Below are 11,201 nucleotides of genomic sequence, written 5' to 3' on the forward strand. Positions count from 1 at the left end.
GCGCGATGCGACGCTGAGACAACATCTCGACGTCCCGTCGTGGGAGACCTGAGCCTGGGCTTCAAAAACTTGCAGGACCTCTAAAGAAAGTTATGTCCATCCATGAGTAAAAGGGTCATGGCACTGCGGCATCGCGCAGGAACTTTAGCATCGTCTTTTAGAACTCCAGACACCCAACTGTTGCTCTCTTGGTTGAGCTCCACTACGAGTCTTCCTTAGCCGTATTGGACAGGATGACGCGAACCTTGACAGCCACAACTTAAACTGGTGTCACAAAACCAGACGTAGTTCAGAGGAACTTTGCTATTAGACCATGGACCTGACCTCATAATCAGTCTTTGTGGTATTAAAATTACGGCACCAACAACGAAGAAGAGGACGGGAAATGCAACAACGGCCAACTACGCGCCACGCCGCGCGTGAAAAAAGCCGGTAAAGCCATTCCGCGGGCTATATAAACCGCCAACCCCCGGCCAGCTACTCAGTCGGCTCTCGGTCGCACCGGCGTACGGCTGTCCCTGGTTGCTCCGGTCGTAGTCCCCGTGCCCGAAGGACGACGCCTGTCCGCGGACCCCTGCTGGCCGGCCTACCCGAGCTTCCCGTCGCTCGATCCTTCGTGGACTCCAACCGAGATGTGTGCCGCCGCTGAAGCCGCGGTGAAGGATCCCGCCGTCAACGGTGCGGACAAGGACGGCATGCTCACCGCGTCGTTCGAGGCGACGCAGCTCTTCATCGACGACGGCCGACAGCGGGAGTTCGCGCCGGGCTCCGCGGCCAGGGCGATGCCGGGATTGCGGGAACAGCGGAAGACGCGCCAGTTCTGCGACGTCGTTTTCCGCGCCACCGACGGCGCGGAGATTTGGGCGCATCGCTTCGTGATGTCTGCCAAGTAAGTGACGTTAATTGCGATACTTATGGTTCCTGCCTTGGGACGCAAAGAGTGTCGGTTGGACATTCCGTCTCGGGGTGTCCAACCGTCACTATTTGCGCTCGTTGACTGCTTCCTGCTGGTTTAACATTCCGCCTCGGAATGCAAGCAAGAAGCAGTGACTCGCTGCTCATGATAGTTCTGTTCCTAGCCGTGGTCTTACTAAGTGTACTTCCTGTGTCACGGTTCTGTCCTGCTTGAGTCAGGGGGCCGCCGATCCGCCACTGTGTATCGGAGCCCGAGAATCCTGAGCGACCATATCCCTTAGGGTTTTTCATTACAAGCTTCGGCTATATTGGAGCTTATGCGAGCCGATAAGACTACAAGTTGTTTTCTCAATGGTATCCTATTTCTTGGTAATTGGATATTCCGTCCGTTCGAGTTCTCGCTAATGCTTACCAAGGATAGTTGCCTGAACTCCTTTTGCTTAGTATGTGCAGGCGTCGTCAAATATGTGACGGCATTCGGCCGATCTGCACTATGCATGTTGTTAGCGCGTTTTAGTGCAGGTCGAAAAGCTTGCCTGTCGAAGCAGCGGCAATATTAACCTTTTTCTTATATGTCGTGGTCCACAAGCTATTGGTACTGAGAGCACACCCTATGCTCTTTCCATTCTTTCTCTGCTTGCAGATATTCAGGTTGCTACAAGCTCTTTACTCTTGCCAAAGAGAGCATGGCTCCCGAGCGAAGGAAGGAGGTGGGGTGTCCGCCCATCAAAGCTCTGATCAAGGACCTTGAAGGTGCCATGATCGAGCTGCTGGTCGACTTCGCCTACCACATACCGCTCCACGAGCGTATCGGCACACACAACATCGCTGAAGTGCTCGAACTCACCGAGAGGCTAAAGGTCAGTCGGAGGCTGTGCAGGAGCTTAGAGAATGGATTTCTCGAAACTTCAATAAATAATTATTTACCTTGGTCGGCGTCCATCAATATTTTCACCAATGCTTCCTCCCGACCAGACGACTTTATCAAATTTCATTCAGAGGTTGCGCGCATGGAGCGCTCCCATAACTAAGCATGATCTCTAGCCTGTTTCGTGCACATCTTCGGTTATACTGATAGTGAGGTCGATGGTTCGTATTGGGACCGCACGATGCGTAACGCCTTTCACAGCCCGGACGTTTTGTTAGGGGCCTACTCACAAAGTAACTTAGCCAGTTAACCAAACTATGTATTTGAATAGCTAACGAGTTCGTCTCCCAGTGTCGCCCTGGTGACCAACAAAGAGGGCGAATGGCTGCATGAGTGGCTAGATGCCTATTACTACTAAGTTTGTGGGTTTGCGAGTATCGCCAAGGAAGTCGTTTTTAGTTGACTCGCTCACCATCTCCACACAAGGCCAATCACAGTCACCTCCATAGCGAGCCGCTAACGTAAAACCACTTCAGGTTCATATTACTACGGCAGATAAGCAGTCAAAGACGTGGTATTGAAGCAGAAAATGTCATACAGGAGTTAGAAAGAAGTAAAGGCGTACTCCTGTCTGCCTCTTGGTCTTTCCGAGTATTCCGCTACATTACCCCAAGCAAAACTATTATTGTTAGATAGGTCGAGGTTCATTTAACGCAATAGGCAGTAATCGAATAAACATGTTTTCAGGTTGTATCATTAAAGCGCGTAATCTTCTTTTTTGAGCGCTTGTGACTTCGCAACGTTTTCCAGCTTTTGGAAGCAGAAGAAGAAGAAACGGCGCAACACGCCATTCTTATTACAACGCAGCTGATCCAGATTCGAGACCACTGCCTGAAGACCCTGAAGCAGGATCTCGAACCAGAGAACTGCATTGAAACTTACCACCTGGCCACCAGCCGCGGATACAATTACCTCGCCGGAGAAGCCCTTCGATACATGGTTCGCAACTTCGATGAGGTAAGAACATTTCGGATTTTATTTCCTACCCTCTTGCTCCTGGGGCCTTTCTGTCCGCCTTCCCCTTTACAGACCGCAATAGAAAGCATGCTTTTCTGCGACGACTGTCCGAAAAAGTGTAGAATTCAAACAAACTTTTAGCAGTGTTTGGATGTCACTATCCAGCGGTCCCGCCTTGTATAGCAATCGCTCTACTAGTAACCTACTAGTAAACTAGTAACCAGAACATGCCTAAAGGGGCTTGCGTGACAGTAATGTGGCGATAGGATTCTTATCCCTACTGAAACGTTCCGTATGCCATTCCAATAATTCCGTATGTTTCCGTAAGAATCTTACGGAAATATATAGAAAATATATGAAAAATATACGGAAAACATATTGATTCCGTATGGAAACGTATGAAATTATTGGAATTGCATACGGAATGTTTCAGTAGGGATATTAAAGGTCGCAGACATGCCCAAACCTTAAATATGTAAATAGCGAGTGCTTCTGTTGCTGAGTAGCGGAAGTAACTGTGGTGTAAGTGGTCGCAATTGAAAAAACCTCATTAGACTCGTCTGAAGGATCTTGCGGGACGGAAACGGGACAGTAAGGTCACAATATCTAGTGCTTCTCAACAGTTTGCGTTGACAGCTTAGAGACACCCGAGAAATGGAACGCGCCCCATTACGTCTGCGCGACGTGACGCCACATTTGAGCTGGCGATCTAGTCGGCCTTCGGTTTGACCAACATCTTGCCTGGACAACAAAATAGCCTGCATAGTGTTGGTCTCCGATAATGCCTTGGCCAAGATGTCTCGCGTAGCGTCTCACGTGGCTTCCGGCTATGTGAGAATGACCTCTTCCTCTTAAGTGCCTGTTTAGCGCCCATGGCGAGTACTGGAACACGCCCATATATATATGCATACGTGACGCAGGTGTGGAAGAAAAGCGCGCAGTTCGAGGCACTGACGCCAGAGGAGATGCGCAGCATCCTGGAAGACGACCGGCTGAACGCGCCGAGCGAGGTGGAGGAGACCTTCAAGGCCATCCTCAAGTGGATCGCCGCCGACGCAGCCGCGAGGAAGGGATACCTCGCCAAGTTCCTGCCTCTGGTTCGCTTCGTACGCTGCAGCGTCACGTGAGTGGCACGCTCGACGTCATAAGCCACGCGTATATACGGGACAGCATGTTTGATTTATGGGCACTGCCATCTTGATATCAAGCAGAAATATTTTCTTAGTTGTCGAACTAACGAACTAAGAATATGCACAGAATACCGAAAATATCTGTGCAGCCCCGTTCATGCGCAGCACTCTATGCAGTAATACAGACACAGATAACGGCAATGTCGACAGCCCAAAATGGCGGTGCCCAAGCGGGTCCGCAAGAAATGTACACGCGAACGTGGTTCTTAAAGAAGAAACCCAACGGCATGCCGGGAATTAATATCTGGGGTTTAACGTTCCAAAACCGCCATATGATTATGAGAGACGCCGTAGTGGAGGGCTCCGGAAATTTTGACCACCTGGGGTTCTTTAACGTGCACCTAAATCTAAGTACACGGGCCTCAGACATTTTCGCCTCCATCGAAAATGCAGCCGCCGCGGCCGGGATTCGATCCCGCGACCTTCGGGTCAGCAGTCGAGCGCCATAACCACTAGACCACCGTGGCGGGGCAGCATGCCGGGAATTCTACCATGAACAAATTATTGTGTAATGGTTCAGTTGGGGCCGTATACTGCTTACGGAACGATCTCGTGCTTTGTTGCAGAGAGTTCGAGAAGGTTGTCTCCCACCCAGAAGTCCAGGGTGACGAAGACAGCCTGAAAGTGCTGAACGTCATCCATCAGGTTAGTCGCACTTCTCTGCTTAGGGGGCGCGATTTACAGACTCCCTAATGATTTTCAGGCGCCTTCGGGTTTTAGTTCAGGAGTTCTGATTTGGGCGCGCCTCAGTTCAGACTCGAGCGATTTTAGCCACTTCTGTTGACATGACTGCGACGGTTCGGAACATATTTATTGTGCAGGACCGAGAAACGAAGGAAATAGTGCTATAGTACTTGATTGCGTTCATCGCTGCGCGCCCAGCAACGTATACCTAATGCGACCTCGCTCCACGACAACGCGGACAATATACGAAGTCTGTTCATATATCGAACGTTGCGCTTAACCAATTATCGAGATAGCCAGACCCAGGGGCAGTGTCCCAACCACGACATCATTGGCGACTGTTCACAAGTAATGTGAATTACCACAGGAGGGCGCCAGTAACGATTTCGATCACATCCACACCCTATACCACACGAACAACCTAAAGCAGCCCGGGGGTTCACTCTGGCCACTTTTTTTTTGTCAATGTACGGAACATTTTGTCCACGCAGACGCTGACGCGGCACTCGATGGAGGTTGGCAAGGTGGCCGGCATCGACCTGTCCCCGAAGCAGTGGCTCACGCCTCGCATACCGAAGGACATCCTGTTCCTTTTCGGCGGATGGACGTCGGGCGCCACCAACAACATGCACACGTACAACTGCCGCGCCCAGAAATGGCGCGTCATGGGCAGCCAGTTAACCTCCCCCAGGTAACTTGTCCCCTCACGCTCTGCAGTTGTGCCTCGGGTCTGCGTAATTGTCAGATAGCGGCATACAATGCAGTAAATAGTAGGGACATACGAATACGCGCTGTATTGTGCGTATAACGTACGCGTATTTCTCTTGTTGTTGGGTGACATAGACCACATAGACCAGACACAAGCGCAAGCGCAGGTTCTTAGGCTGGTCTGGGTAATGGCTGAGCTTTACCTTGTACCTGGTCTGTCTAATATGTGGTCTATGTCGCGCAACGAGTCCTTCTAAACTGTTGTTACTAGCATAGGAGTATGCGAAAAAGTGTTGTACGAGACTTTGTATTTGTAAGGGTACATTGAAGCTGATCAGCTTATTCGCAGCTACTATATATATCGATAACTATTCGAGGCCAAATAGATAAATTAATTGGCTTGGGTACTCGAAATAATCTATGAAATTGAAGCGATATTCGTCAACCACCGCAGGGCTTACCACGGCGCGGCAGTGATTAACTCCTGCATTTACTTCGTGGGCGGCTTCAACGGCCGTGAGTGCTACCACTCGGTCGTGTGCTTCGACGTGCCCCTGGCCAGATGGAGCGCGAAGGCGAACATGGCGTACGCACGCTGCTACGTCAGCGTTGCCGTTCTGCAGGTAAGAGACAACAGGTCCGATCGCGACACCTGTAGCTTTAGCTATATTTAGCTTGAGCTAGGCTTACGATGGCAGGAGAAGCATTTGCTTGCACGTCACACAATTGCCACAACTATACGCTAGCATAGCAGGTATTTGTAGTAGCGAATCGTTTGTAAATATCCTTGGATTTCGCCCACTTTTTATGGTAACCATCACGACAATGCATTGAATATCGCATGAGTAATTTCCTCACAGAATGCATTTATAAACCTTACAGGACTGTTGTGTAGCTAGTAATCGCTAGGGGCGCTTGTTGTCTGGTTGTCTTGCAGGGCCAAATCTACGCCATGGGCGGTTTCGACGGGCGCTCCCGGACTAAGACGGTCGAGCGCTACGACATCAAGACAAACCAGTGGTCCATGGTGGCCGACATGATCGAGGTCCGCAGCGACGCAAGCGCCGCAGCAGCTCACGGGCGCATCTACATGTGAGTTGGTTTCCGGACTTCACGTTGCTTTGCGGAGTCGGTGCGCCTCGCAGTTTAGTTGCCACTATAGCTGGACTGCTCCCCCTTTCTCAACCCTTTTCGGCGCGCGTCACACACGAAACAGATTTATTTCCGGTGGTAGATGAATATGATTACTGTCGATGCCTTACTGCTGCCTCAAGGGTACGCAATGGCCAAACACTTCCCTAAGCTAGCAGAGACGCTATCGCGGAGCATGCTCCACTTGTCCGTCTAGATGAAAACTGTGCTTTTCGCCGACATTAGGCGTCTGTGGTTGCGCATTAGCCCTCCAGGTTGTGCAGTTTAGGACGCCTTCAGGATAGAAGACGCTGGCAGTGTGTAGTTTGATATGCAGCTAGTAGTAGTTATCGTAATATACCGCAAACACTAGCCAAAATTTGCATATTATATTGACATATTAGCGGCATAGGCTAGCATTCGGTAAATGCTTGCTGTACGTTAGCACACAGCTAACACTAGCCAAAAGTTCGCTAATTCTGGCTCCCGTGGCGCTTTGGACGTAGATGAAGTGGGATGGGGTAGGGATGGGGATTGAACCGAATGTCGCGAAGAACGTAATATACTAATTGTATCGAGTGACATTCCACGGTATTATGAACGTATCGCAGCGCTGGTGGCTTCACGGGTGTCACGGTCCTGGACAGCGTCGAGTGTTATGACCCCTCGACCAACACCTGGACGCGCATTGTCACCATGTCATCTCCACGCAGCGGCGCTAAGGTGGTCGCCCACAAGGACATGCTGTACATCATCGGCGGCTACAATGGCGTCGTGCGACTCTCCAGCAGTACGCATTTTTCATTTGTAATGGGGTCCCTTAAGTATGACCTTAATGGTGTGGCAAAGGCAGCTGTGGCGATCGTGCGCCACCAACAAGGTCATACAAGGTACACGATCGGGCGCCACCAAAAAGGTCATACCTAAAGGTACATGTCTTTTTAAGTTGTAATCGTGTACCTTTAAGTATGACCTTGATGGTGTGGCAAAGGCAGCTGTGGCAATCGAGCGCCACCAACAAGGCCATACACGTCTCTTTAGGTTGTAAGCGTGTACCTTTAGTATGACCTTGATGGTGGGGCAAAGGCAGCTGTGGCGATCGGGTGCCACCAACAAGGTCATACTTAAAGGTACACGTTTGCTTTATTTGTAATTGTGTACGTTTAATATGCTGTGTCAAAGGCAGCCGTGCCTTTGACCTTTATGCTGTGTCAAAGGCAGCTGTGGCGATCGCGCGCCATCTTAGAATGATATTGGACCCTTGCCACCTTCACAGGGCGCAAGGGTCCGATGCACTGCCAGAAAGGTATACGCATGGTGGTCTTGAGCATTTTCTCATGTCCGCCGCGGTGGTACATTGGTAATGGGGTACGGCTGGTGACCGAAAATTCGCGGGCTCGATGTCGCGAGCTGCCGGAACATGGCGGCAGTCTGTGATTTCCCTAGAGTGCTTATTTGGGCCAGTTGGTATATGTACAGCAGTGGAGCGACGCCGTAGTCCTCCACTACGGCGTCCCTCATAATCATATCGTGGTTTTGGGACGTAAATACTCCACAATTATTATACATGTACTGGCCCAAATGAGCGCTCTAGGGAAGCCACACACTGCCGTCATGTTCCGACAGCCCGCGAATCTTCGGTCACCAGCCATACACCATTACCACTGTATCACCGCGGCGGACAAGAGAACATGCTCAAGTCCAACATGCGTATACCTTTCTGGCAGTGCATCGGACCTTTCCCCGTGTGTAGGGGGCAAGCGTCCAAAATCCTTCTAAGATGGCGCGCAATCGCCAACAAAGACTGACCACAGTCATGCTGTGACCTGTTGTGCTGCTGTCTCTCGTGACTTCATTCCACGTACAGCACGGTCCACCAGCGTTAATCGGCCCAAACCTATCAGGCCGTCTTGATGTGTATACGACAGAGAAATCCTTGCAATAACATTCGGCAAACATATTCAGAACAGCACCACGAGTTCCAATTTCTGCGTTGCAGTAGCTTTCCGCAAGATGGAGCCAATTATTTCCTTCACGCAATTCACTCGCGAGTTTTTCCTTCCCGCTTTGCAGTGGAGCAGCTCGACGTCAGGAGAGCTCGCTCCTCCGAGCTGCCCAGCATGCCCCACGCGAAGAGCAACTTCGCCGCCGTCGTCCTTGATGGCTGTATCTACACCATCGGCGGATTCAACGGTAAGTCTGATCAATGCCTTGGGTAGTAGCCTAATGTAGCTGTGAGCTGCGATTCTCTTGCATGTATAAACAATTACGTGTGGTAGAGCGGCTTGGTATCGTGCGAATTGTGCGGTGGTAGCTGTCGTGTATTACAGGGATAATTGACGGCCACCCATTTGTAGCACGCGAAGGATAAGGAAGAAATGCATTCCTTATCCTTCGCCTATATCCACATATTCACTGTGCGAGGTATACCCAACGCTCTGCCACATGTAATTAATCGCAACTGCATTTGTTCTTTCTGCACGTCACTTCCAAGCTGATTTCTCGGGGCTTCGTCCTCCGGGGATCGAACCCGCGACCAATGCCTTTCCGGGGCAGTCGCTCTACCAATTCAGCTACCAGGATAAAGGCGAGAGGGCGAATTAGTCAACAACTCGAAGCACATGAACGCGAACGTTCCGTTGAGAATTTCCTAGTGGCTTCGTGCTACAAACGGGTGCTGGTCGATTATACCTTTCATTACCCTTCCACAGCCCCGCCACGGTGGTCTAATGGTTATGGCGCTCGAATGCTGACCCGAAGGTCGCGGGATCGAATCCCGGCCGCGGCGGCTGCATTTTCGATGGAGGCGAAAATGTTTGAGGCCCGTGTACTTAGATTTAGGTGCACGTTAAAGAACCCCAGGTGGTCTAAATTTCCGGAGCCCTCCACTACGGCGTCTCTCATAATCATATCCTGGTTTTGGGACGTTAAAACCCAGATATTATTATTGTTATTACCCTTCCACAACCTTGCGGAATCCCACAGAACTCATTTGCAATAGTTCTCGTGTGAACTATATATCCTGTTCTTCGTGACAGGCGATAACGGATGTGGGGTTGGCTCTGAATAAATACGCTCGTCGCGTTCCTCTGGCGGCTCCTCTGCGCTGAAGCATAACCGTGTGCTTGCTGGCGGTCGCGTCTGGTTACAGATAATTCGGCTGGTGCAAGATGGTAATGATCTCGCTTGCCTATCTCCCAAACAGGCATGACGACCGTGCAACTTGTGGAGAGATACGACATCGCCGCCCGCAGGTGGTTCACGGCGCCGCAGATCAGCACCAATTGCAGCGCCTCCGCCGCCTGCGTCGTTCGGGATGTCGCAGATCCAGGTGTGTCGTCAGCGCGAAGGCTTACAATCGTCACCCCTATATTATTCTGCTTACAAAGTAATAAGTGGTCTACGGTGGGAAGCGTTGGGCATACAGTCGGGTGGAAAAATACGAGGTAGACGGAAAGAGTGCAATATATTATTCCCGTGTTCATCCAACTGTATTCGCAACGATTCCCACCATAGTAGTGCAAGGTGAAGTAACCACATCTATTTCTAAAGCGGTAAGCACACCGGTGCCCGCCACGGTGGTCTAATGGTTATGGCGTTCGACTACAGACCCAAAAGTCGCGGGATAGTACCGCAGGTGGTCGAGATTTCCGGAGGGCCTCCCCTACGACGTCCCTCATAATAGTATCGTTACCTCGAACCCTCTATACGGCGGCCCCATCTGTATTCACCCGCATATGGGGGAATGCAGGAATGCCGGCTCCCTCGCTTGCTGGCGTCCCGGCCTTCTATGGCACTCACTCTCTTTCCGGGTTGTCTCTTGTCACATCGCAGCAGGTAAAAATCCGAGAATTAATATTGTCTGCCTTTGTTTCTCCCCGTCTCCCTGCAGCTTCATGGATCTAGCCCAGCGCCACTTGCAAGATCAGTGGCGCGGAAGACGACCATGGATTTTATCCACCGGCAGGCATGGGCGTTCCACCGCACGAGCACCGCCTTAGACACGCCGCAAGTCGACGAAAAATTGGAGCGAAGAAGTCGACCAGTACCAAGAAAATATGCAAATAAAAGGTTGCACGAAAGCTTCCTGCGAGTTGTCTTACGATTCAAGCGCTGCCTTACGGGGGGCGCCAGCACGCGGCCACGTCGGCGATGACGTATACGGCCCGACGTGTGGTGCGACCTCTTGTGTGCGCAGCGCCGAGTGGTGTAGTAAGACATGGTGCGATGTCACCTCAGCAACTTCTCAATGCATACACACCTCTTCGAAACGCCTAACCATTAATAAATAAATAAAGTTGCTTAAGGGGTGCGACACCTTTAAAATGTGCCTATTTCTGTTAAACGCTTTGAAACGCAAGGTTGGGACGGAGCAGAGCTTGTGGGCACCAAGTCGGTTCTGCCTAGGTTTTTACCCTCACACTTTTACTTCCCACTTCTTGCTCGCTCTGTTTCTCTCTCTCTCTCTCTGCAGTCGTTCTCCCGCCTTCTATATATTGGTTGGTTGTTCCTTGACAACCTGGCGCAACCCACTGTATCTATTTCTCACTTTCTCTTGCTTCCTTTTTTTTCCTTTAACTCTCTGTACTCGCTTTTTCCTCCTCCTTTTCCCTTTCTTTCTATTTCTCTCCCTGTCTCTACTCATTCTCTCGCCCATCAGAGTTATTGCATCCTGTGTCGGAGAAATC

General features: G+C 50.8%; 1 protein-coding gene across 1 annotated transcript; it reads left to right on the forward strand.

Annotated features, from left to right (window-relative positions):
* Positions 1–632: 632 nt before the first annotated feature.
* LOC119375021 (kelch-like protein 10) lies at positions 633–10,419 on the forward strand. Its single transcript, XM_049411128.1, has 12 exons — positions 633–889; positions 1,559–1,775; positions 2,594–2,800; positions 3,721–3,923; positions 4,557–4,635; positions 5,166–5,365; positions 5,837–6,005; positions 6,320–6,474; positions 7,125–7,303; positions 8,587–8,706; positions 9,719–9,844; positions 10,406–10,419. The coding sequence occupies exons 1-12, from the start codon at positions 633–635 to the stop codon at positions 10,417–10,419; spliced, it is 1,926 nt and encodes a 641-aa protein (XP_049267085.1).
* The last annotated feature ends 782 nt before the right edge of the window (positions 10,420–11,201 follow it).

The sequence above is a fragment of the Rhipicephalus sanguineus genome, chromosome 11 (assembly GCF_013339695.2).
Source record: "Rhipicephalus sanguineus isolate Rsan-2018 chromosome 11, BIME_Rsan_1.4, whole genome shotgun sequence".
In the NCBI taxonomy this organism is placed as follows: domain Eukaryota; kingdom Metazoa; phylum Arthropoda; class Arachnida; order Ixodida; family Ixodidae; genus Rhipicephalus; species Rhipicephalus sanguineus.